This window comes from Plecotus auritus (assembly GCF_963455305.1).
Source record: "Plecotus auritus genome assembly, chromosome: 7".
NCBI classification, from domain to species: domain Eukaryota; kingdom Metazoa; phylum Chordata; class Mammalia; order Chiroptera; family Vespertilionidae; genus Plecotus; species Plecotus auritus.
The window spans coordinates 90,637,007-90,663,932 of NC_137774.1; the positions used below are offsets into that span (position 1 = coordinate 90,637,007).

The following is a 26,926-nucleotide window of genomic DNA, read 5'->3' on the forward strand; positions in this document are numbered from 1 at the left end:
CAGAAGAAGGGCTTACAGGCAGATTCTGGTGATCTTGGGCAAGTGGCTCTACCCCTGAGTAAGATAAGCGGTGGGCGGGGGGGAGTGGTTCGAGTCCTCTGAAATTGACATAAACCACCGAGTGTAAGTCTGCTGACACAGACCCCGTCCTGCTGGTTCCTTGTGCCTGGGCCGAACTCCTGGGAATCCTCAATCTTGATTTAGGATTTAGGACAATCCTGTACCACAAAGAGCTTCTGCTGGGACCTAGGTCCCAACAGCATGGCTATCTTCCTCACCGGGTCAGGCAGGCACCTCCCTTAGAAGCTGCTCTGAAAAGCAGGCAGAAGGGAAAGAAGCCCCCAGCCCCCTCCTAACACTGCCCAAGGAGCCGGTGGGGCCCATCAACAATGAGGTGTCAATGTCATCATTAAAACAGCAACTAGCATTTATGAAGTGCCTAGTGCATGCCCCCAATAGACTGAGTACTTTTAATATATTGCGTTCTTATCTTGCAGACGAGGGAACAGAGGTTATGGAACTTGCCCAATGTTACCCAGGCAGGAGTCGGGCCCAGAGTCCTCCCTCTCAATGATGCCCCGGCAGGGCATGCATGCCTAGCAGGTGTCAGTGCCATCTCCGTATCCATTTCTACAACACTTCCCTGTGCCAAGGGTCTGCATGATGCCTGTTGACTGAAATGAATGGTGGTGGTCCAGGTGAGAGCCTTCTCTACCTGTCCTATGCTTACAGAGGAGAGTCCCAGGTCGAAGGGAACCCAGCTATTATTGGCAAAAGGCTGCCTACTCAGCTGTCTTCCTCCCCAGCTGTCCCGGCCCAGGCAGACCCTCAGGTAATATTTCTTCCCCACCCACCCCTTCCAGGGGCCACAGGCCCAGAGACCAGTTGTTTCAACAGCTGCTAAAATCCAGGTCAAAGCCTGTGGCAACCGCACTCCAGCATTTTGTTCCATTTTCCCTCTTTGGCAGACCCTCATCAAATCCCCCTCTCACACCGGGGAGTGTTCAGCAGCCTGAACTTGGGGAGGCATGGAAAACCCTTCCAGGGCCAAAAAAGAAGGAACGCTTACCTTTTGCAACAGCATGGAGGGACCTGGAGGGCATTGTGCTAAGTGAAATAAGGCAGCCAGAGGAAGACAAGTGTCACATGGTCTCACTTTTATGTGGAATCTAATGAACAAAATAAAACGACGAACAAAATAGAAACAGAAGCATGGATGCATGGAAGAGACTGACAGCTGTCAGAGGGGAGGGGGCTTAGAGGGCTGGATAAAAGGTGAAGGTATTAAGAAAATATATATATATAGATATATACAGACAGCAGTGTGGTGATAGCCAGAAGGAAAGGGGTGGGGAGGGGAGGTGGAGGTGGGCAAAGGGGGAGAAGGGACAGAAAGAGACTGCTTGGGGCGATGGCACACAATGCAGATGATGTTTTGTTGAATTGTACACTTGAAACCTGTATGGTTTTATGAACCAATGTCGCCCCAATAAATGTTTTTTAAAACTCACTAAAATAAACAAACTAATAAAATAAAATATAATTTAAAAAACAAAGCCCTTACAGAGTCCCCCTCGAGCCAGGGAGCCATTGTAACACACGGGCGAGGCCTGGCCAAGCCCCTTCTCTTATGTGGGCCTCAGTTTCCCCATGGGACAACTAAGAACTGGGTCAGAATAGCCAGAGACCCGGCCAGCACTGATATCTATGGCCCCCATCTCTCCTGGAGGAGATGCTGTGAGTACTCATGCTCTCGGACCTGGCCCCACCCGCCCGGCTCTGCGGCTCTGAGGCAGGCTCTGGAAGCTCCCTGAAGCCAGGACCGGGGCCCTGCTCCCTCCAGGTTCCTGCACAGAGCAGCAGTGGTCTCAGCAAACCCCCAAGGCAGCGACAGACTTACACCTCACAGGAGCAGCTGATCCTTTTCTAGACGCAGGCATGAGGACATTTATTGCCGGTTTCAAGTTCAAAGTAGAACTTGGGTGGAAAGGGCTAATGGACATGGTGAAGAGTGACAGCAGCTGGTGGCCTGGTCCACAGAGGGTAGGAGGCCCAGATGAGAAGGCATCCTCCCCTCTTTCCACAAGGACTCAAGTCCTACCCTGCCTGGGGAAGCAGGGACAGGTCCTTTCCACACCCGCGGCATCTCAGCCACCAAGGGTGAAGAGGTCAGTGCCCCTGACTAAATAGCCAGGTACCGTATGTTTTAAAAATTCGTATGGCACACCAGTGTGCTGCAAAACCCCGGTTAAAAACCGCTATTCTAGAGGAAAGCTAAGAGCCCTCTTCTCTTTTTAGAAGCAAACTTCTATTCCCTTTTGGTCTTCCCTGGGAGCTGCCTCCCTATCTCTCCTCTCTCCCCCGACTGGCTCTCCAACAGAGCCCACCCGTGGCATCAACACCCCGGCCCATAAAACAGCAGCTCCTCCTCTTGTTGTCTTCCACTCTCCTTCCCACAATCAAGCTTTCCTCTCTCTCTATTTAAATGTTTATCACAAAGATCATTCATATGCCCACTGAAGGAAAACATAGGTCAGCGATTTTTAAGAAAATTAAAGCACCTATAGTTCTATCATACAGACATAACACAGTTAACATCTTGGTGTATGTTTTTCTAGGCCTTATATGTACATGCATATATACTGCATAGTTAAAAGCACAAGCGAGGCCATATATAGATATGACTTGGTCTTCTGCACTTGGAGAGGTGGGTATTTTCCCATCCGGCACCATCTAGAAGGAAGTGGCTCCATTCGCTGAGGAGACTCTGCTTCGCAGGCCCTCTCTGACCCTCAGCTCCCGACCCCTCCCCATGGACACTGCTGGAGGGAGGCCGACAGTGCCCCTTCCCAGACCTGTGGTTGCTGTCTCCCCTCCTCAGAAAGCTCCCTGTTTCTGTGACAGGACGGGGGGCCTCTCTGCCTCTTCCACCCTGGTGGTCCTTCCCAACAGGGCAGCCTCTGTTTATTCCTCCTCCCATCTACGTTCCGGCCAGTAGTTGCTGGTAAAGGCTTAACAACTAGCTCTCTGGGAGAAAATAAATAAATAACTCTGATTTGTAGCATTTGCCAGTTCCCATGGTGTAAATTTTCCCACCATGACCAATTTCAAACTACCAGCATGATATCACTGAACATGATGTTGGAAAAAATGATATAGTATTTCCACCACAGAATAAATAACCTCAAAAACACAGATATTATAAATCTTACTATTAGTAAAATAATAGCAGTATGAGGGTACAAACACTACCAGAAGTACCACTAGAAGTCATGAGTTTTGAACATTTACTTTTGTTTTTTAATAGAATTTATTTAATTGTAAATTTACACACTCTGCTTTAAAAAGAATAATGGCTGTGATTAACATCTGACTGGCAAAATTCCTGAAATTTCACAACTGGTCCTTGTGAGCTGGCATGGGTTGGCACTACCACACCACCAGTTCCAGCCCTGCCCACACCCTGGATGGGTGGCTCATCCAAGACCCATCTACATTCTCTCTATACCCCACAAATGAGAGATCGGAAGGGGATACAGAGAAGCACCAAGTCCCTGATAGTCTCCACTCAGAGAGCAGGTGGGGAGAGGGGGAAGAGGCAGGAGAAATGGCCTCCTTCTCTGGTCAGTGCCTGGGGAACCCTGACCTAACTGTGACTATGCTCCCCATATAACCCTCTCCTCTCCTGAAGCTTCAGCTACTGCCTGTATACTGACATACTTCCGCTTTTTAAAAGACACTAGTAAATCCTCCTTGTAAAAGATCTAAATGACAGCGCAAGATATAGAACGAAGTTGGGCCCTAACTGCACTCTCCAGCTCAGAGTCCTTCCCTGGATACCAGACCTGCCCACCTAGCAGCTGCCTCCTCCAGGAAGTCCCCCAGCCTCTCACTCGACATCCTGAACCAAAGGACCCGCCCTCTAAGAGCTCTTCCTCTGCCCTCCCCATCTCGGAAGTGCCCCCTACCCATTCAATTACTCAGGCCCAGATCTTCATTGCTCCTTCCCCTCCTACCCCAACAATCCAGTTACCCATCAAGATCCAGCAATTCCACAGAAGAAATAACTCCTTAATCCACATTTCTGTCTAGGGTCTCAAAGGCCCCTCCCAAGATCAGGCCCTTGAGATTTCACACCTGGCTCAGTACAGCAACCTCCAAAATGGTCTCCCAGCCTCTAGTCGCCCCACTTTGCTCCAGGCCCTCCTCCAAAGCCTTGAGAGTGAGGCCTCTGCAAGGCAAATCTAATCACGCATCATCCCTCCACCCCATCCATTTGAAATCTTTAGCTACAGATCACTTTTTATGTTACCTTTTTGCTTTTGTAATGCTACTTTTATAATAAAATACAATAACAATGAAATACAATGTTTTCAATTAGGAAAACTAAAATAAGGAAGGTAATCTGTGCCTCATTTCCCAATGAAATAATTTAGAAAGAAAAAACTAACTCACACCGTCTTGTCATTCACAAAGCCCACAAAAAAACAAAACCTGAATCTAAGTGCCCCAAAAGAGGGGACTGGGGAAGCAGTGATGTAAATTATCAAGCCACCTTTAAAAATCATTCTCACCAGGAAACGTGTTTCTGATGTGATGCTTGATGAGAAAGCAAGGTTTCAGAGTGCCCCAACACATAGCACTGAGGCACGAATGCCTGGGGCTGGGGGGATGGGAACACAGGGACAGGACAGAAAGGAATCAATTTGAAAAAGCACAAGCAGGGGCTTTGCAGGAAACCACAGAGACAGGTGTGCTGTGAAGCCTGCTCCTGCCATGGAAGGCCAGAGGAAACAAAGCGTGCTGATGCTAGGATCTGGTCAGTTTCCTAAACGTTCCATAGAAAACAGTTCCACAGGGTGTAATGAAAAGTAAAAATTAATCTCAAATTGCAAACAAGCTTGAGAACCAGTGGCTTAAACAAAGTTAGGGTATGTTGCTGCAGGACCTTTCCGAGCCTTTAAAGTGCACTGTGACCACTTAGGAAGGGCTATAAATAAGGTAACCACATGATTCATCAGCCAAAACCAGGCACCTTGGAGAGAAAGGAGGTGTTATTAAGCCAGCATCATGCCAAGACCACAGGTGTAAACTAGGGCTGTCCCAGGCAGAACAGGGCCGCCCTGGCCTTAAAGTACAGCACTTTCCTCTCTGGGTCACCCAAGGAAACCCTGCCTGCCCATCAGACCAGCTCCAATAGCCCTCACCGGCAGCCACCCCCCAGGGCTCCATTCTTCCTTGGTTTTGCACAGTCTGCCTTCCAGGATACGCATCTGCACCCCACCCAGAACCCAAGCCCTGGGAGGTGGAGCCCGTACCAACTATTCTCCCCATCCTTGGAGCCCCAGGACCAGACAGAAATGCAGGCTGGCCATGATGCTGAACTCCCCTCCCTGGTGGCCCCAAAGCAACATACATAAATGCCCACAATCTCTGAAGCGGCTTTTTTGCTCTAAGCTCCCTCTCCTCACCAGCAGGTGCTCAAGGCATAGGTCACGAAGAAGGGACGAGATCTTCATGCATTCCTCAAGGGAGCCTGGCTTTGCCACCATGAGCCCCCAGCCCAGTTCACCCTGAGGTCAGTCCTGATGGTACCCGCCAATATGGCCTTCAGAAAGAGCCGAGTCCATCCATCCCAGCACAACCTGACCAAGGTAGCCTTCTGGCTACCACAGGCCCTGCATCCCCCTGCTGCACTGCCTCCACCACCCATCCGGGAGAAGGGACGGCTCTCAGCCACTATGGGGTGGGCCTCAGTCCCAGGGATTGCTCATCACCCTTCCAGAGCCATATGGAACTCAGAAGCCCCTGCCATTCCCTCTACCCCCAAATCAGGAGGGTAAAGCCACCTCCCAGCAGACTCAGCCAGGGACGCAGGGAAGAAAGAAGTGGGTGGCTTACCCTGGAAAGAGCAGAGCCAGCTGCCCATGGAGGAGCCCTGCTGTGGCCACACCAGGGCAGGCAGTGCTGGCAGCTGGGCCCCCACCCCCTGGATCAATACCAGCGACGTCAGGAGCATTAGGAGGCTTCGATGCCCCTCCCCCCCACAGCCCAGCCACAAAAAGGCTCGGCTTGGCTTTCCCCATCCTGATGCCATTAAAAAGTTTAGGATGTGGTTAGGGAGAGCCAGAGAGGTTGACCTTGACGGGAGTGAGTGCTGCTGGGGGCTGTGCTGGCTGGTCTGGCTCCGCAGGGCTGGTAGCCCTCGTTCTGCCCAGGTTTGCACAGCATCTGGGACAAGTCACTTACAACGGGGATGATGCCTCCTGCCCTCCCAGGGAACAGGGGTACCAAGGTGAAAGATAACCCTTTGGGGTGGGGTGGGGTCAGTGTCTAAGACTAGAGGCCAGCTCTGGGGCCCTGTTGGGGCAGGGCAGGCTGGCTGCCATGTCTGAAACACCCAGGAAGTGCAGAGGTACCCAGGCCCAACTCAGTAAGCCAGAACTAAAAGCCCCAGGTGGGCCCTTTGCGGGGATCAAGATATAGGGGTGAACCCCACCCCAAGTAGCCTGCTCCCTATCTGAGGGGAAATCCACGCATTCTTCCTTGACCTCCCGTGTCCTGGGTCCCCAGCATGAGGAATGGCTGCAGGCACATTAGGGGACAGTTGTGACCAGCTTAATGAGGACAGCCCACTCCTCCCACTCTGCCCACCTGTCTGGGGTCTGAGCTGAGTGTATAGAGCTGGGACTGAACTTGGGGCACCAGTCACCCCACCAGATGCCAGTGGCTTGAGCCAGCTTTAGACCCAGCCTAGCCTGAGGCTCAACTCCAGCCCCATCGCTCTCTGGCCCTGTAACTCTGGGCAACGTAGCTGAGAGCTCGAAGCCTCAGTTTTCTCATCTTTAAAATGGAGTGAAGAGCAGTTATCTCACTGGGTTGTTAATGAGAAATGTGGTAAGATGACTGCTGCAGAGCCTGCTTGTGACACAGCAAGTGTCAAATTTTGTCCCTCCTAGAGAGGACATCTCTGGGGCTGGACCATTCTGTGAGGGATGGGAAAGGTCCTTCCAGGACCTGCCTGCCCATCGGAGCCAGGGCAGAGGGGAGAGCGACAGTGGCTGTGGTCTGTCCCTTCACTCAGCAGCCTAGAGTCCGCCCCAGGTCACTGCAGTCATCCCTTCTTATTGGGGCAAGTGGACACCTGGCCTGACCCCCTGACCTGGGGCTCAGAAGGGAACCCCATGGAAGCGCTAAGGGCCCCTGTTCACAGTGGGCCACAGCCCCTTCTCTTCCCCAACTGCAGGGCAGTGTCAGACCCTGCCGACCACTGCAGGCTGCTCCTGACCCCAAGGGAGGGCTATATGCCAGCAGCAGTCTTGGGCCGCCAGCCTGGAGGCCTGAACCCCCTTCTCCTTCAAGCCCAGGATAGATTCCAAACCCCCCGGTGGTCCCAGGCTCTGCTCCCCAACTTCCATCTGGGGCCCTGACTCATGCCCTGGACCTTAGTGACCACCCACCTTGCCCACTCAAGCTGCTCTCTGGTTCTCAGACATCTCAAACCTCAGGGCCTTTGCAACCACTGTTCCCTCTGCCTTGATGTTCTTCCTCTAACCTCAGCTGGTCTGGCTCCTGTCACTCAAGTCTCTGTACCCATGTCACCTCCTGAGCAAGACCCTCCCTGACCTCCTGATCAGAGCAGCCTCCGAGTGCTCCGTCCTGTCCGGCTGGGATGCCCCCGATCTTGCTCCTCACTCAGGCCTTTGCCCACAGGTATGTCCCAGACACACTCCTGCACACTTGCTCGGACCACCTCTGGGCCACCTCCTAGTGTGAGAGACCCCCTACACCAGCCCCCTGGCTCTGCTGCTCCCTGTGTGTCACAGCTCCTGGGACCCACACAGGCCCTCCATCTCCCGGGGCAGGGGCATCAGTCCAGGCCCAGCCCTTGGCTAGACCCTCTGCCAGGAAGCTGAGCTCATGCTTTGGGAGGCAGCCACAGCCCCGATTCCCAAAACAGACGCCAGCTTTTTACTGTCCCCTCCCCAACCGGCTCGTCTCCTCCAGACTCGTCTTTCAGGGGCCTCTGCCCCTCACACAGGGTCCCAGCATCCGATGGGGGCAGCACCCCCAGCACCTCAGAGAGCAGATGGCCAGTTCTAGGGTGTGGGGAAGGCAGTCTGAGGGGCCCACAAGGTGGGGTGCACAGCCCTGCCCTGCTGCTCCCACCGTCCCCTCCTCTCCAGAGACTCTTGTTATGAGCAGGGACAAAAGCAGTTCTGGGTGGCAGAAATCTCCCTTCCCCTCTCACAGGGTTTCTCTGCCTCTGCCAGCTCTCCCCTAGCCTGGGTGTCTGCAAAGGCAGCTGGTGCCAGAGGAGGGAGGGCACCACCAAGCCCAGCTGCAGCCTTTCACGCCCACATGGAGTACAGGGGCATGGCTGTGTCATCAATCAGACATTCATGGAGTGGCACCCCCTCTCTCTGGAACAGCCCTGCGGGGGAGGGGGGCCCAGGCCAAGTCAGACCATGGGCCCCCACCCTCCGGGGCTCCCAGACCACTGTGCAGTGTGACAGGAAGCAACCAGCCCCACACCGTGTGCTCCATCCCCATTCCCTGGAGGGACCACTACGCAGCTGTTCTAAAGGACGGCAAAGACACTGCGGGCACCATCCGAGGTGGAAGAGGAAGATGCAAGTGTGGGCACAACCCATGATTTAACTCCTAGACAATATGTGCAGTAGGAAGACTGGAAGGGAACACGGCACAGTGGTGGCTGTGATTACGTTCAGGGGAGGGCTGTTTCTTCTTTTATCACTTCCCAGTTTTTCTGTAATGAGATTACAGATGGGTGGAAGGAAAAGAAATTACTCTTTAATGAGTTCTGTACCTGCAGGCACTTCACATTCCTCCACTGACGTGATCTCATCAGAGATGCTATTACCCCATTAGTGGCTCAGAGAGGTTAAGTAACTCAGGGGCAGAGCACATTAGACCTGGATCAGAGCCACATTCAGGCCCCTCTTGACCAGGAGGGAGCAATGAGGAAAGGACCCAGAGGTGCCATGGGGCTCTCTCCAGGAGAGAAGAGGGTCAGGGTCAGGCTGGCTGGTGCCCTTCTCCAGAGTGGGTTACCCACCGCTACTGCCATCGCCCCCCCCCCCCCCCCCCCCCGCACCCGACCAAGCTCAGCCTACTCGGTGCCTTTGCCCACGCTCTACTCCACTGCCTGCAAGGCCTCCTTTTCGCCAATACATTCTCCCACTGTCAAGGCTACGCTCTTTCGGGCTTTCTCCAAGAAGTCTTCCCTGATGACCCACGTATGGTGGTCAGAGCCCTGGCAGTGAGTAGACATCCTCGCCTGGGTGACCAGTTGTCACTGATCTCCCCAAGCACTGTTCCTAACCCCCGCAGCCCGTCCTGCACATGGTGGCCGGAGGGATGTGTACATGCTAACACCCTCCAACAGCTCCCATCACACTGAAACCCAGAGCCCCTGCCCTTCATCATCTGCCTCTGCCACCCTCCCCAGCCTTGTTTACACTCTTCTCTACCCAGACTTGCCTTCCTTCTTAACAAGCACAGTCCATCCCTGCCGCACGGCCTTCGCGCCGCTGGTTCTCCCACTTAGAACGTCCTTCCCACCTTGTTTTCTCTTCCCTGGCTTCTTCTCGTTGCTCAGGAGTGCCTCCCAGGAGTAAAAGAAGGTTTGCCACCTCGGATGGGGAGTCTGGACCTTCAAACGAGGATGATGGGGCAGACCTGGCTGTGTAGGTCACCCGTGGCCACACTGCATAGCTTCCTCACCTGTCATGCTGGTTGTTTGGCTTTGCCAGGGACCTGGTTCTGCCAACTGCCCAAGCCTTTGGCTCAAACTCTCCTTGACCCAACCCAGGACCCAGATTTTCCAGTCTGGCCTCTGGCTATTTTTTTTTTATCTCCCCAACTTCTGTGCCAATCAGATGACATGGAAGCATCATACCTTGATGGCTGCAATATATTCAGAGCAAGGATCTGTGCCAAAAGATGTTCATCACAGCATCTTTTTATTAAAGTGAACATAAAAAACAATCTCAATTTTCAACTGCAGAGAATGGGTTAATAAAAATTTTCCAATTCCTTCTATCCTATTCCTTTTGATTCACAACCCTCCAGTGGCGTCCCGCTGCTATTAGGATGTCAGTAAACTCCCTGCATAACCCCAAGCTGCCCCGCCCGGTCCACCACCTCACCAACACGCTTCTCACTGGTCATACTGCAGCCTCACTCACTTGCTTTCCCTCCCTTGTACTCACCATGCTCCCTCCGGCCACTGAGCCTTTGCATGTGCTGTTCCCTCTGCCAGGAATACCCTTCCTTTCTCATCTAGGAAACCATCACCTTCCAGACCCCAGCTTACCTGTCCCCACCTCCCAGACCTGGGCAGGCCCCCCTTACAGGATATCACGACATTCAGTCTCCCCACCAGACTGGCAGCCCCGAGGGCTGGGACCACATCCGGTTGTGTTCAGAATGAGAGTCCAGCGGTTAGGGGTTAGGACTGTGTCAACAAAGCAGGCCCTTGACTTATATTCGTTGAATGAACAGGATATTTTCCAGCCATTAAAAATGATGAGCATGTGAAGTTTTAATGATATGAAAAATTCACCTAATCATACTGAATGGAAAAAAAAGCAGATTTTCAAGTTGTAGATGCAGAATGATTACAAATAGTTTTAAGAAAAAAAAAAAAAAGAGTAAGGACATAAACCACAATAATAGTTGCCTCCAGGGGATGGAAATTTTACTCCTGCATCGAACTGTCCACATATCCCTCAGGGGCCATCTTACTTTTACGATCAGAAAAAGCAAGTCACTAGCAGCAGTTCTCTACCTCTTGCCCCCAGAGCTGGTTCCTCCAGCCAGGGTGCCCTCTGCCCACCAACAGAAAGACCAGGGTCAGATAAGGAAAGGTTAAAGGGCACGGTTCTGGGTGGCAGACAAGAAGGCTGGTGGGAAAATGGGGCTGGCTCCACGAGGACAATCTCAGATCCCAGAAGGGGAATGAATGGGGGCAGAGAGGCGGTGGAGTCTGAGTGACCTTGGGCAAGATGCCAGGCCTCCCTGGAGCTCCATTTTCTCATCCGCAGTGACCCGCCTCCCAGGCTGGGGGAGCATGAATAGGCTCAGCGCACATAAAGCGTGCATCGGTGCTTGTCACTAGTTAGTCGTTCAAGGGATCACAGTCAGACAGAAAGAAGAACTTCCACGCGTCGCTGGCCTCCGGGTCGGTCACAGAGCGGCTCTTCCGGGAGATCCACGCCCCACCCGGCCCCTTACCCTTGGCCCTGCGCACCTTCCTTGGAGCCGCTGGCTGCTGCCGTGGCAGAGGCTGAGGCTGACCCAGCAGACGTCCGGCCCATGGGGCTCGAGTGTTTCCCCCCACGGCCAGGGGGCTTCAGGCCGCTGGGCTTCTGCATGGTGGTGCCACTCAGTGGGTGGAAAAGGGCCCGTGCAGGTCACGTTCTCCCTGCCATCGTCACTCACCTGCCGGCAGAGAATAAGAGTGATCACATCATAACGTCATCCAGATGCCAACACCGCAGGACTCCAACGCTGCCAACACTGTGAGGCACAGACCACCATCACCCCTCTTCTCCTACACGGGAAACGGAGGCACGGGGCCGTGGCAGCAAGAGTGGGCCCAGTGTGGCAGTGGTGCTGCCAGGACAAGTGTCCTGGCCTGCTGGACTCAGCGGTTGGCTGCGTTCTCTTTGCCCACCTCCTGGGCCCAGGAGGCGAGAATCAGGAGCAAACTGGTTTCGGGTCTACAGCAATGCTGTATGAACCCCAGAAACCCCAGGCCAGGGCCACGAGGGCCTGCACAGCCCCCAACAGCTGAGCGTGACTCTCACCACAGAGCACAGGCTGGTGTGGATTCTGACATGCATGGCAACCCAGTGAGTTCCCCTCCATCAGCCCCCAGACTCTCCAGGACTAGCCAATAACTCACACCCCTCCTGATGCGGGCTGACAAAGCATCTAATTTCATCAACCAGCTGATTGCTCTGCCTCGCCACACAGGCCTCACTCGGCTCCTGGGCTCACCCTCCTGCACCTGCCCACTCCACCGGTGCGGGGACATACACACAGAGAGGCCTCATCCCTCACCAGGGTGGACTCACGTGCCCTCTGCCTACCCTTCACCGTTACAGCTCCCTGCCTATATGACTAAAACGGGAAGGGTGTGACGCACACGGTGTCTGGGGTGCATGGGGCACTAGCATTTTACAAAGGGGACCCTTGAGAGGGGAAGCTCCAGTCTCCAAGGCATAGAGGACAGGCCACTGTCCCCTGGCCTCCTCCCCCACTGTCCTGTGTGCACACCCTCTCCTGCACCCATGTCTACAGAGGGCACACCATGGGCCTGGCCCCGTCCTAACCGAGCCGCGGGCCTCTGCCTCGGGAGCACACCGTCCAGTGGGGAGAGGGAAGGCAGAGCACCATGGACAAATGGAGGGTTCTGATGAGAGCTTTCCCCCCTCAGGACCTTGAGAAGGAGAAATCAAAGCCTTCTGGGCACTCCACTCTGAAAGAGTCAGGGATGCCAAACCCTGCGCCTGTCCTGCCGTATTCCTATCCCCGCCTTGGTCACGGAACATTATCCCTTTGAGAGAATCCTTTTCTCCACTCGATCCACATGACTTATGTGGGCTGACCCCGCACACACTCCTGGAGTAAACACAACGCAGACCTGGTCAGAGCCCCTAGTGGTTAGCTGAGGGGAAGTCACGTGACCCAAGGAGCATCAGGGCCTGGACTCTGGCTGGAATCTTTAGGAAGAGGTGCTCTCCTTGTCCTGGGGCTGCCTGGGTGTGGGATGGACGCCAGTAACTGCAGGGCCATCCCAGTTACCACCTGGGAGAGCTGCCAGGAATGATGCCAACACAGAGAAAGCAGAGCTGAGTGGCTGGATTTGGAGGGGTTGGATCCAGCTGAGCCTGAAGACGGTCACTTGAGCCCGTCACTTACATCTGGATGGCAGACAAGAAGGCTGGTGGGAAATGGGGCTGGCTCCACTAGGACAATCTCAGATCCTAGAAGGGGAATGAATGGGGGCAGAGAGGCGGTGGAGTCTGAGTGACCTTGGGCAAGATGCATCCTCTCACACACACATGCATTGTTTTCTCTTTTTGCCTAAACCTATCTGAGGGACACCATTGCTTGTAACCACAGAAGTCCCGACTAGTACAGAAGCCAACTACAATGCTCACGACAGGAATACACAGTGTCCTCAGAACGGCTCTCAGGCCAGCAAGATGAGCCTGCAACACTACTACCTGTGCTGGGAAGATCAGCCATGGGAAGGATCGGCTCCTTACAGGGGGCTGCCAGCCACACGAACAGAGAAAAACAAGCACACAGCACACAGTGCTGCTGCCTACATGCCCAGGTGAGCCGACAGGAGCACAGGGCATTCTTGCCGACCCTGATCTGGCCCTGGAACCTGCAAACCCAGCACCACAGTCCCCTGACGCGCTGAGCCAACAAGGGCATGTGAGGGTGGTCTCTGGTGACAGCGAATGGGTGGCCACTCTGTGGGCGGCCAAACAAGCTTCCTGTTCCTGTGGCTTAGCCAGGGAACCCTCTGACCTAGGAAATCTTGATGCAGCCCACATGCCTGAGGCAGAGAAGAGTGTGTTGCTGGGACTGAAGCCAGGTGCAAGGACCCACTCCCCATGCCCATGGCCCCTTCTCTACCTAAGACCCTCCGAGAAAAAAAAACTACAAACCATGTATCTAATAGAGACTTGTATTCAGAACATATAAAGAACTCTTACGACTCACTGATAAGATGACAACCTAATGAAAAATAAACAAAAAACTGAACATCATTTCACTAACCAAGGAAGATACGCAAACAGCAATAAGCACATGGAGATATGACCAACATCATCAGTCACTAGGCAATAAGGACCGAAACCTCAAAGAGATACCACTTCACACCAATTAGAAATGCTTAACAGCAGGGAAACCGACAATATCAAGTGCTGGTGGGGATGCACAGAAACTGGCACACACACATTGCTGGTGGAAATGAAAAACGGTACAACCATTTGGGAAAACAGTTTGGCAGTTTCTTAAAAAGTTAAATACATACCTACCATACGACCCAAATACCCAAGAGAAATAAAAACATATATCCATACAAAGATTTATTTTTAAATGTTCATAGCAACTTTATTCATAATAACCAAAGAATGGTAAAAACCCAAAGGTCCATCCACTGGTGAATGCACAAACATGGTATGGATCAGTGGTTGAACATCAACCTGTGAACTGGGAGGTCCTGGGAGGTCTTGGTTTGGTTCCTGGTCAGGGCATATGCCCAGGTTGCAAGCTCAATCCCCACCCAGTGTGGGGCATGCGGGAGGTGGCCGATCAGTGATTCTCTCTCGTTGTTAATGTTTCTTGCTCTCTCTCCCTCTCTGAAATCATTATATATATCCTATATAATCCTATATAATAAAGAGCTAATATGCAAATGGTCATCACGCCCTCATGCCTGAACAGCTCAGACACTCAACACTGGGGAGAGAGGGATGGGGACCAGCCAGGCACAAATGAGCTCACAAGAGAGGAATGGGGACCAGCCAGGCTGCAGCCCAGGAGAGGGACAAGCCACACGCCCTGCGGTCCAGGTGCCAGCGGCTGCGCCTGCGGCCCAGGAGAGGAACAAGCCGCACGCCCTGTAGTCCCGGGCACCAGAGGCTGTACCTGTGCCTGCAGCCCAGCCCGGGAGTGGGACAATCCGCCGGCCCCACGGTCCCGGGCACCTGTGGCTGCGGCCCAGGCAAAACTGCCCGCCCACGGTCCCCTGAGGCTGTGGCCAGGGTCCTGGGTGCCTGCGGCTGGCCAGAGGGAGGGAAGCCCGGGTCCCGGGTGCCTGCAACCAGCCGGAGAAAGGAATCCTGGGTCCCGGGTGCAGGGCAAGACAGAGGCAGTTAGGAGCGATCAGGCCAGCAGGGGAGCAGTTAGGGGTGATCAGGCAGGCAGGCAGGTGAGCGGTTAAGAGCCAGAGGTCCTGGATTGCAAGAGGCAGTTGGACATCCCCTGAGGGGTCCTGGATTGGAGAAGGTGTAGGCTGGGCTGAGGGACCCCCCCGCCACCGCCGTGCATGAATTTTGTGCACCGGCCTCTAGTATGTATATATAAATTCCAACAGTCCTATAGCTATACAATAGTATAGCACTCAGTAATAAGAAAATACTGACACATACAAAAAATATGGATGAACCTCTAAATGCATTATACTAAGTGAAAGACATCAGACAAAAAGGAATACATATTGTATGATTCTATTCATACAAAATTTCAAAAGTATAGACAGAAAGCAGATCAGCGGTTGCCTGGTGGTGGGAGCAGGGATTGACTGAAAACACACACGAGAGAACTTCCTGGGTGGAAGAAATGTTCTAAAACTGGATTGTGGTAATGGCTGCATAATTGTATGTTTAGATTAAAAGTCATCAAACCGTCTGCTTAAAATGAGTAAATTAAACCTCAACTTAAAAAATACATATTTAAAAAATCCTCAAAGAGTCTCCATAGTAGTGCAATGACCTTCAAAGCCTTCAGCAGCTCCTGAATCACAGTAAGCATGCTTCAGCTTCAGGGCCGTTTGCACATGCTGTTCCCTCTACTTGGAGTGCTTTTCCCTCAAATGCTGTTCATCTCTTTCAAGTATCTGCTCCAATGTTCCCTTCTAAGATAGCAACCCCTACCCAGTCCTCCCCATTCTGACCCTGTTTTGTTTTTCTCCACTGCACATAGGCAGGGATTTGGGTCTGTTTTGTTTGCTGTGGTACCCTTAGTTCTGACAAGGGTGCCTATAGGAGCTCAATAGATCACCTTTGAATAAATGTATGATGCTAGCCCATGGCAGGAAGAGGCCCCGAAGATCCCCCTCACCTCTGCAGGGCCCACTACTCAGGACTGAGTAGCTTGTGGCCATGGTGTTTCATGTAGCTGGTCTGACCTCTTCATTAGCCAGGGTGCCCTTGGAGACAGTGACCAGGTGTTATAACCATGTCCCTGCATTAGAAGCTCCCCAGCCGGGTGTGCTGCTGATGACCACACAACTGACACCTCCCCACTTCCCAGACTCTGCCTGCGCCTTTTCTCCCACCTGCTTCACCTATTCCAACCACCTGTGAGAACACCTAACCTTATGCCGCCTCCTCCAGGAAGTCTCCCAGGATTTTGCCCTACAAAAATCTCAGGACACACACTGAGCTAGGAGAGAAGATACTGCTCTCATTTGCCTCCTGAGAGCTCACAGACCACAGGTGGGGCCATAGCCTCTCAAGAATTCAGCCCCTGCATGATGTCTGGCACAGAGCCCATGACCCGGAAACTCCACGGAGAGCACACCTGCAGTGGCCCAGAGGACAAATCCCCATGGACACTCCTCCCAGGAGAGGCTTCCGGAGGCTCCCACGGTTACCCTGATGATCCTAGCAGCCTCCAATATGAAGAGCCTATTATGTAGCAGGCCTTGTAGGAATGTGGCCTCATGAGTCCTCACAAGCCCTGAGGCGGCAGTGCTCATCTTAGAGGTAGAGCATCTGAAGCTCAGAAAGTTCAGGGATTCACCCAAAGTCACACGCAGCTCAGTGGCTGAGACCAGATCCTGTGCGGCCCTCCATGCACACTGCCCGGCCCAGGCCTAGAATAACATTTGTGAGACCCCTGGCCTCTGGAGAAAGTGTCCACGTGCCTCGCTGACAAAGGAGAAAAGAGGAGCTGGTGGGAGACGAGAACCAGAACCAGGCAGCACTGACTCAGTCCCAGGCACTACTGCTGAGGGTGTGGGGACCGCCAGGGAGCAGAGGCAAGCAGCCCACTCCCCACCCCCGCCTCCCCTAGGGCCTCCAGAGCTGGGGGAGCAGGGGGAAGGGGAGATGAAAAGAATGGTGAAGAGGAAGAGGGGGAGGAGGTTACGAGCAAACTGGCCTTTGTGACTCAGCTCTGTTCCTGGGATAGAGGAAGAGAAAGGGTTTCTTGGGAAAAGCTAGACATGGTGATAAATTGGCCCTTGGCCACACTGCGCTGATGGGGGAGGCCTGGGAGGAAGTAGATTTAAGCTTCGGGGAGGTCCAAACCCCAGACTCAGAGTGGCTGTGGGAGCTTGGCCCAGTGCCTCGGTTTCATCACCTGTGAAATGGGGTAAAAGTATTGCTGCCTCAGAGGAGCAGTCCACAACCGCCCCTCCGTGCCTGGCACTCAGGAGCTGCTGGGAAGGGCAACTGTCGCTACTGTCAGGCCTCTATTGTGATCTCCGAAGGCCCGGGATGCCCACAACACCTCCCCCAGGGACTCGAGCCCAGACGACGGTGTGAGAGGCGGGAGAGGGCGGGTGGCATTCAGACCAACAGGCCCCCTTTGTGCTGCCCTCAATTACCATTTACTGAAGACAAACCCGGGCTGCATTTCAGGGTTTCCATTTCAGTTGCCCCCCCCCCCGGGGGGGGCACACCGAAGTTTCAGTGTAGATGAGGACCAAGAACTTTCTGCCAACCGGCGGCCCAGGGTGCGGCCCCGACGGAAGGACAGTTGTGCCAAATAGGGCAGTGGAAAGCCCATCTCTACGTGCCAGCCTGCCCAGAGGGCAGGAGAGGCGGCACCCGGAAGGGGGCTCCCGGGTCAGACTCGGATGGGGGACCGGGGAGGGCCATGGCTCCCCCCCAGGGTCTCCTGCCGGGAGGGTGGTGCTTGGGTAGGGCACTGCTGCTGGCTGAGTCCTCACGGGCACTCACCCCCTGACAGTGGCAGCTCTCCCTGTGCTGCTCCTCCTTCCCCATCAGGGGTCCTGGCAGTCAGGGTACCCATGCTCCCCGCTCCCCTCCTGAGCCTGTGACCAGAATGCAGGGACTATAGTGTCCAGAGGGAAATTTACACCACGGGGTGAGGTGGGGAGGGGGTAGGCTCTGTAACAGGGAGCAGGGAGTGGTGGCAGGGGGAGGGGGAGCACGTGGAACAAGCCAGGCACAGACCACACCCTGCCAGGTCAATCGAACAGCCGAGGATTTAGTGGTTAAAATGTGTGGGGGGGGGTGGGATTCAGGGACTGGAAGGGACAGTGATGGGAGAGGGGTCTTCCAGTGCTGACCATTAGGCTGAGGCTACCCGAACTAAAGGTGAGCCCTTATGTGGCTGTGGCATGGGCTCCCCTAGTCTTGCCCCACTGGGCACCCCAATGCTCACACCTACTTCCAGGCATCAGGCTGGAGGGGTGAGGAGCCATGGGGGACATCAGCAAAGGACGCGACAGACTAGATGTGCCCATCAGCAAAACGGCTCTCAGGAGCTGAGGGGGATGATGGAGGGAATGAGGGCACAGAGGCTGCTGTGACGACAAGGGGCAACAGTGAGGCCTGCACTGCGACAGAGGCAGAGGCTGGAGGGGACGGAGAGGGGAAAGGCTGGGTAGGATTTGGTGGCAAACAGCGAGGGACAGGGGCGCCAGGGTTCCAGCAGGTGGTAGAGTCTCTCAAACTGGGAGGGACCCACTGGAAGAGACCCAGGGGAAAGAAGGCAGGGGCTGGAAGTGCGAGGTGACTAAGGGACCCTGGCGGGGGGGGGGGGGGGGGGGAGGCGGGGAGGGAACATGAAACAAGTTGTGCCCTTGGGGGAGTCACTGGGGACAGGTGAGGCTAGGGAGAATGAGGAGCACAGGCCTGGGGCACCCACTGGTATGCAATGTGAGAAGCTGAAGAGAAAGAAGAAAGGCATCACAGGGTACACACTTGAGGGCACCCCAATAACATAAGGGCATGAATGGGGCAGCTTTCGAGGAGAGAATGTCCGGCTGGGCCGCTGGGCCTCCCAGTCTTCAGGGAAATGCATGTCTAAACCTCAAGAAGCTCCCATTTCCCACCCAATCAGACGGGCGAAAAGTCAAAAAGCCCAGTGATGCCAAGTGCTACAAAGGCCACGGAGCAAGAGCTTGTGGGCTGGGTGGGCATAGCCTGGGGCAGAAGACCCAGCCAGGAACCGCAGCCCTGCACCCTGGGAGGCACCTACAGGGTGCTAATCGCAGTCCTCCATGCAACAGCCAGGAAATGTGGTTTTGGGGATGGGAACAGGGCTGCTCGGGGTAACTGGGGCTTCATTTCTATTTATAAGACTTGTTTCTTAAGTTCTGCAGGATACACATGGGTGTTCATTGCATGTTCTCTATTCCTTTATTGAATGCCTGAAATATTTCATACTCACTTCTTAAACAAAAAACAAGACAGGCACAAGAGGAAGGGAGAGCAAACAGTCCCCAAACAGAAGGAACCCCCACAGATGCTGGCCACCAGGCCAAGGTTACCCAAACGGAAGGTGAGTTCTTATGTGAGCATGGCATGGGCTACCCCTAGCCCTGCTTCACTGGGTACCCCAGCAGTCATGCCTGCATTAGAAACCCAGTGCTATCCCAACCCCCCGATCCAGCAGAGGCCCCAATGAAGTGTGTGACTGTCTCCACGAGCCTACTCCCAGCTGGCACCTCCTGCCCGTCCCATCCAGCTTGGAAGGGAGGTTTATTTAGTCTGCATTTGACCCAGGCTTAGGAACTTGCACCAGTGGTAACGCTAGAATCCCCAAGCACAAGCAGAGTGCAGGGCAGGGCTGGGACAGGCTCCCTTGGGTCCTGCCAGCTTGAGTCAGAAGCCAAAGCTCTGAGCCTCAGGCTAGCGGCCCATCCAGCCAGGGAGAGCCAGGAAGATGGTGCCTGTCTGCCTAGGCCCCTGTCCCAGCACCCACCCTCTGCTCACTCTGGGTCAGTGAAGCCTTGTGGGGAGCTGCAGCCAGGGCCATACACACTCAGCACACTCGCCAGCTGGGGTAGGGACAGGGGGCCCAGAATGGGGTGGTGATGGACCCTGCTTGGGGTCCCAAGTTGCCCTGGGAGTACCAAGGGGCCTGGCAGCCATCCAGAGCCAGTCATTCCTTACCTTGGGAGCAGGGACCCTCCCAAGCCGCAGAGCAGAGCTGGGCTGGCACCCAGCTCCAGCAGCAGATGGGGCTTGGAGAACAGGAGGGAGCTGGAAGGACGGTGGGGCAGAGCAGAGCACACTGTGCCAGCAGCATGGACGAGAGCGCAGGGACACTCATGGTCTACCAGGGAAGGACAAACCAGCCCAAGAGCCCCATCTGCTCTGGCACCTGCAGCTGGGACACAAGCAGGGCTTGAGTCCAGCGTCCGGCTCCAGTCCCACAGGCTCTCCATCGTCACAGCCTCCGAGCTCAGGGCTGCAGCTCCACTCTGTGAAGTCAGCACCTTCCCTGTCCTACCAACAACCTGGGGCCACTGCAGAGCCTGGGAACGGCCAGTACAGCCTGAGCTGGACACACGGGACTTGACCATCTTCCCTCAGGTTTGGAGAGATCCTGTCTCCCAGCCAAGAACAAAGGGGATCAAGGCTGTGTCAGGTCTAGGGAAGGGAAGGAACATCAATATATTTCCCTGCCTTATGCAGGCGCACGCACGTGTGCACACACACACACAGTTGTCATGTTCAGAACTAGGGCACACCATGGCCCAAGAGCCTGCTCCTGGCTATGTGGTAACCTATAGGCCTGCCAATCACACAACTGGAGCCCTCCTGCCACTGGCCCAAGATGCTGGCCAGGCATTAGCCTGGCTCTGACAGATGGAGTCTCCCACCTTTCCCAATGGAGAAGGGCTTGGGAACAACACAGCTCAAGTTGCCCTCGGACCCATCTTTATTCCCATTTCAAAGAATGAGAAACTGAGGCCCAGAGCAGACTTGCCCAAGGTCACAGAGCAAGTGAACAGCACACTGTGATTCAACTCCCAAATGAAGAAAATGTGTGTGGGGCAAGAGGATCCCTGCTGAGATGACCCAGCAACAAGGACTAAGGAAGGAATGGGCTCCAGTGTCCTGCCTCCCAGGCCAGGATAGTGACACAGTCGTCTTTCATGATGGCCCCATCCCCTTCGGATCTCTGTGGCAGCTCCATCCCATACATCTAGACCAGGTGGCTGCAGGAAAGCCACCTCATCTCCTGGGTTCTCTCCAACTCAGCCTGCGCAAGTAACCAAAAATTACCTGTGAGCAAAGAATGGTCTTTACAATAAGTGGTGCTGGGTCAACGGTATAGCCACACAGGAGAAATATCCTGATCCTCCTTGGCAGAATAACGGCCCCTCCCCAGTAACGGCCCCCCACAACTTGTGAACATGTCTACATGGCAAAGGGCAATTAAGTTACTGATGGAATTAAGGTTGCTAATGAGCTGACCTTGAGATGGGAAGATTATCCTGTAATATTCAGGCAGGTCCAATGTAAGCACAAGGGTCCTTACCAGGAGAAGGGGGAAGCAGGAGCAAAAGAACCAGAGAGATGGCGGTGTGCAAAGGACGCAGTCCAACATTGCTGGCTTTGAAGATGGAGGCAGGGGCCACCAGCCAAAGAATGCAGGCTGTGTCTAGAAGCTGGAAAAGGCGAAGAAACAGACTCTTCCCTTGAGCCTCTAGAAGGAACATGGCCCTGCTGACATCCGGATGTTAGCCTGAGATCCATTTCAGACTTCCGACCTCCAGAATTGTAAGATGTTGTTTGAAACTACTGAGTGTGAGCCCGGCTGTAGTGGCTTAGTGGATTAAGCATTGACCTACGAACCAAGAGGTCCTGGGTTTGATTCCAGGCAGGGAACATGCCCGGGTTATAGGCTTGATCCCCAGTAGAGGGCGTGAAGGAGGCAGTCAATCAATGATTCTCTCTCATCATTGATGTTTCAATCTCTCTCTCTCTCTCTCTCTCTGCCTCTCTGAAATCAATAAAAATATATTTAAAAATAAATAAATAAACTATTAAGAGTGTGGTCATTTGTTATAGTAGCAAAAGGAAACGAATAAACTTACTTCACATCACACATACAGATCAATTCCTCATGGACAGCAGATCTAAAGGTGAAAGTTAAAACAATCCAGTCTTTAGAAGAAGACATGGAAGACCTTCATAACATTGGAGTAGGCACAGATTCCTTAAACAGGACACAGGAAGTGCTAAAGATAAGGGAAAGATGGATAAATTGGACAAGATTAAGAGCTTCTGTGCATCAAATGATACCACTGAGAGTGGGGGGATGGGAAAGCCACAAAGGGGGAGAAGACACTGACAACTCCTGTATTCTACAAAGGACTCATATTCAGAATATAAAGAGAACTCTGACAAGTCAAGTTTGAAAAATAGCAAAAGCACTTCACAAAAACAGGGTATCCAAAAGACCAATAAACATATGAAAAGATGTCCACCTTTAGTAGTCATCAGGGTAACACCATACATGCACCAGCCTGTGTAACAACAGAAATGTGTACACGTGTATACCAAAAGACATGTTGTTTTCCTAATACTCCCAAACTGAGCATAACCCAAATATCCACCACCATTAGAATGACTAAATAAGTTGTCACTCAGTCATGTGTGTAAATAAATTCACACAATTGAATAAAATACAACAATGAGAATGAATGAACTGCAACCACAGGTAACAATGTGTATGCATTTTGGGATTATAATCTCGAGTGGGACAAAAAGCTAGATATAAAAGAGTGCATGGAGTATGACTGTATGCTTCCATTTAAAATGAAGTTCATGGGCAGGCAGCGTGTATTTATTGATGGTGTTGGAAATCAGGGAAGGGGTCATGCTTGGGCCAGGCATAGTGACTGGAAGTAATAACAAGAGGGGCTTCTGGGAGCTGGCAGGTTCTGATTCTGGGTCTGGCTGCTGTTTCACAGTTATTTCACTTTGAGAAAATTCCACAAGCAGTGCACTGAGGACAGGTGCACTCTTCTGTATGGAGGTTGTACTGCAATAAAAAGTTTTAAAATTTTTCCTGGGAAGGAGTGGAGGACGTAGGGATGGTCCCTGCTGCTCTGGGACCTTCCCACCCATCAGAGTGCCCCTGCTGGTGGCACCTAACCATGTGGACCTAATTGATCGTCTGCCTCTCCACAGTTCTGTGAGCTCCCTGGGGAAGGCCCGAGCCCCTTGGACTTCAAGTGCCCAGGGTGTGGCTCTCAGTGGTGCTGTGCTCACTGAACAACCTTCCCTAAAGAAGGTCAGGAGTCAGCACAGGGCCTCCTTTCACACGGGAGCCTTCCCCTGCAGGGAGCAGGGAGGCTGAGCCCACTGAGGTCCAGGCTTGGCCCCTCTGTGGCACGAGAGGCTCAGCCAGCTCTGGGAGGGGCTGTAACCAAGGCCCACAAGGAAGGGCCAGGGTGTGGCAGCCTGGAGAAGGCATGAACCAGCTAGGGGGATGAACCAAGACCAGGGCACCATCTACTCCTCTGAAGGGCAACCCAAAGCTGCTGGAAGGCAGAGGAGGGAAGTGTAGAGAAGGGGCCGAACTTGATGGCCCTTGTTGACACACATGAGGTCAGTCACTAACAAGCCCTCAAAGTTATGTGGGTTTTGTTTTTGTTTTTTTATTGCTTCCAGAAAGGCAACCCCTGCCTTCCATTATCTCCAGCCACCAAATTCTGGCAGAATGCCCAACACCTACCCAAACCCATACAGACTGTCACATCTCCAGCCTTTACACATGCTGTTCCCTCTGCCCAGAAGGCCCTTCCTCTCAGCCTCTGGCAAACCCCCTCAGCTGTCACTGACAGCAGCTTAAGAGGGCAGGTTCTTTGCATATCTTGCTCACTGCTGAGCTCTCGGTACCTAGGACAGCGCCTAGCACACACAGAGCTCAGAATATTTAATCAATAGACGAATGAATGGAAATGCCCTCCTCTGCCACCCTTATCCTCCCCACATTCAGTTGCAGGCCCACGGCAGCTTATTCACACCCCAGGCGGCACTCACCGGCTGGCCTGAAGCCATGTCTGGGAAGGACAGAGAGGAGCAATTCAAGGTTCTAATGGCTCGCATCCTGAAGAAAAGCCAGCACCAAGCACATCTGACGCACACAGCACACAAAGGGTGCTCACCCGCTATGGGTCCAAAGAGCAAAGAGGCAGTGAGTCCCCACCACGGGAGGGGACTGAGCAGAGACTAAGGCTGCTCTAGGAGCAGGATTCTGCTCCAGGTGGCACAGCTGCCATAGGAAGCTCTCCCAAACTCATGCAACTATTATTACTGTCAAAAACCACATTAACAGGGACCTGCTGAGCACCTCCACCTCCCAGGGCCAGCCCACCACAGGGCAAGGGCGATGGTGCCCACACCTCTCTCTGTCAAGGACTCTGCTTCTTCACTGTCCTTGACTCTGAACTTGTGTGCTCGGGGTGGGATGAGACCCTCCCCCACTAAACTGCTCCAGCGTAAGCAGCTGCAGATCTATCGTGTTTGTTCTGCTCCAGACACCAGTCTAAGAGCTTTATAAAATTAACCCACTTAATCTGTGCAACAGTCCTGTGAAGAAGATACTATTATGAGACCCAATTTACAAATGGGGAAACTGAGGCCCAGAAAGGTCAAGCCACTTGCCCAGGGTGATGCAACTGATGAATGGCAGAGGTCTCGTGGGAACTCAGGCCCCCTGGCCACAAGCCTGCGCTCTGAACCACTTCTCCTTACTTCCTCATAACCAAGACCAACTATCCTCCAGGTACCCAGGTCGGGGGGACAAGGGCAAAGATTTAGGCGAAAGGTTAGGAGGACAGCCCACATCCCTCAGTGCCAAGGCCACAGTCTGCAGCACTCCTGTCCGCTGACCTGGCCCTCACCTGCCCTGGCCTTGTTTCCTGAGCCCTGCATTTCAGCCCCCCTAAACTTCTCAGTACTCCCTCAGACACCCTACACCATCTGCCAGGAATGCCTTCACCCCTCTTCTATCCCTTAGCCAACTCATGGGATCAAGTGGGTGCGCACAGTCCTGTATCAGACCCCCCACACCTCCCTGCAAGGTGGGGATTCTCGGGGCAGGGACCAGTCTGGCTCCTGGTTCACAGCGTCTCATCCACCTCTAGAGCCCATTAGACACTTGAGGGGCTGGCTGCAGGCAGCAGCCCAGCCACAGCTGCTGGCTGGACCCTCCAGGAGGAGGATTAGAAGGATCAGAGGCGGCTGCTGCCCTCCCTCCCACCCTCTGCATTCTGGGCATCTGCGTGTCCCAGGACCACACTATCCAGCTCCTCCTTGGTGGTGCTATCCCTCGCTCAGGCTGTTGTTTTATACATAGCATGGCCTTACACAGCCAATGTGACACTACAAAGCCACACTGCAACGCCACTCCGAATTTGCTCCCAACTTGCACGTCCCCCTCAGATCTAGCCGCTGGAAAGCTCAGAGTCAAATTACCTCCAACAGAGGGTGCCAAGGTCCCCTTGGGCATCATTTGGCTTCTGCTACCCTGCGTTTCCTCTGGCCCCAATTTTCCTGTCTTTTTCATCTCATTATACTGCATTTATCTTTGCAAATCACCTCAAGTCCTTTCTGGAATCAGGCAAAGTACACACATGACCCTCTCCAATGTCTCCCCTCCTCTGTTCCCAGTTCCGAGGCCAGCACAACCTCTGGTCTGAAAGAAGCTGAATGTGAGCTGAGTGGCTGAAGCTACAAACAAACAAATTTATGAAGGGAACGGTCTACGTCAGAAAAGGACCTGGGCAGAATCAGGATAGAGGGCAGCCCAAAACCTGAAGACACCAAATGTCCCTCCTCTCCTCATCACAGGTCCTACAACTAGACGCAGACCTGGCTCCTTCCTGAGCCAGATCTGCTCCTGCTGGGACCCACCCTGGCCCCAGCTCTTCCCTGGGGTGCCCCACCCTCGCCCCCAACATGTGGCATCAAGGATGGGTGGGTGGCTGTGCAGAAACCAGCCTCTCAGCCCTACCTGGTTTGGCTCGGTGGGTAGAGCGTCGGGCTGTGGACTGAAGGGTCCCGGGTTCGATTCCCATCAAGGGCGCATACCTCGGCTACAGGCTCGATCCCCGGCCCTGGTCTCTCTCTGTGTCTCTCCCCCTCCTTTCTACTCGTCCTAAAAATCAATGAGAAGATGTCCCTCCTCTCCTCATCACAGGTCCTACAACTAGACGCAGACCTGGCTCCTTCCTGAGCCAGATCTGCTCCTGCTGGGACAGACACTCTCCTTCACTTTCCTCCTTTGTGCCCCCAGAAGACCCTCCTTAACTCCCCCAAGTTTGGCCTCCTTCCAGACATGGCCCAGTCCTAGTCCTCCAGGGAGCCCTAGGCCATCTCACCCACCCCGTGCCTGTGGACCTGAGTATCACCTAGAATGACTTGCAACCCTCGCCAAGGCAATGACCCCACTGGGCACTGAAGCAGCTCTTCTACCCTGGTCTTCAAATGCTCCTCAGAGGTGCTGGTCTTGTTTACATTTTCAGGAAGGGTGCTGATGTCTTCCTAATTCAGTAAACGTTTCTCAAAGGCAGGGTCCAAAACTGAAGTGCACTGTGCTCCCTACACACTGAGAGGCAGGTTAATCCTCACCGGAGGACATCTTTTCATTGATTTTTAGGACGAGTAGAAAGGAGGGGGAGAGACACAGAGAGAGACCAGGGCCGGGGATCGAGCCTGCAGCCGAGATATGCGCCCTTGATGGGAATCGAACCCGGGACCCTTCAGTCCACAGCCCGACGCTCTACCCACCGAGCCAAACCAGGTAGGGCTGAGAGGCTGGTTTCTGCACAGCCACCCACCCATCCTTGATGCCACATGTTGGGGGCGAGGGTGGGGCACCCCAGGGAAGAGCTGGGGCCAGGGTGGGTCACAGCAGGAGGAGATCAGCCCTGGACACCCACAGGACTGCCGGCTTAGGGAAGCGAAGCTGGCAAACCCGGCACTCCTTGTGAGCCTGAAATCCCACCCTCTCATGGCAAAGAGGGCAAAAGGGCAAAGAAGGAAGCGGAAGAGGAGTGGGTGTCTTTCTGGCTGCAGCTGGGGTCGAAGGTAAGATTCCAGGGACAGAGCAAGGCTGCTCAGTGAAGACGGAAGCCAGCAAGTGGACAAGGCCC

At 53.8% G+C, this 26,926-nt stretch overlaps 1 protein-coding gene across 3 annotated transcripts in view; it reads right to left on the reverse strand.

Moving 5' to 3' along the window:
* CLIP2 (CAP-Gly domain containing linker protein 2) overlaps window positions 1–26,926 on the reverse strand; it is a 70,213-nt gene that overhangs the window by 38,907 nt on the left and 4,380 nt on the right. For 2 of the 3 annotated variants that reach the window (XM_080682458.1, XM_080682456.1), the window contains exon 2: window positions 11,276–11,466. In XM_080682458.1, coding sequence (XP_080538584.1) covers window positions 11,276–11,399 — 124 coding nt within the window. In that variant the 5' untranslated portion in view covers window positions 11,400–11,466. Of the gene's footprint in view, window positions 1–11,020; window positions 11,122–11,275; window positions 11,467–26,926 lie in introns of those variants that run through there. The other variant, XM_080682457.1, reaches the window with a different exon arrangement.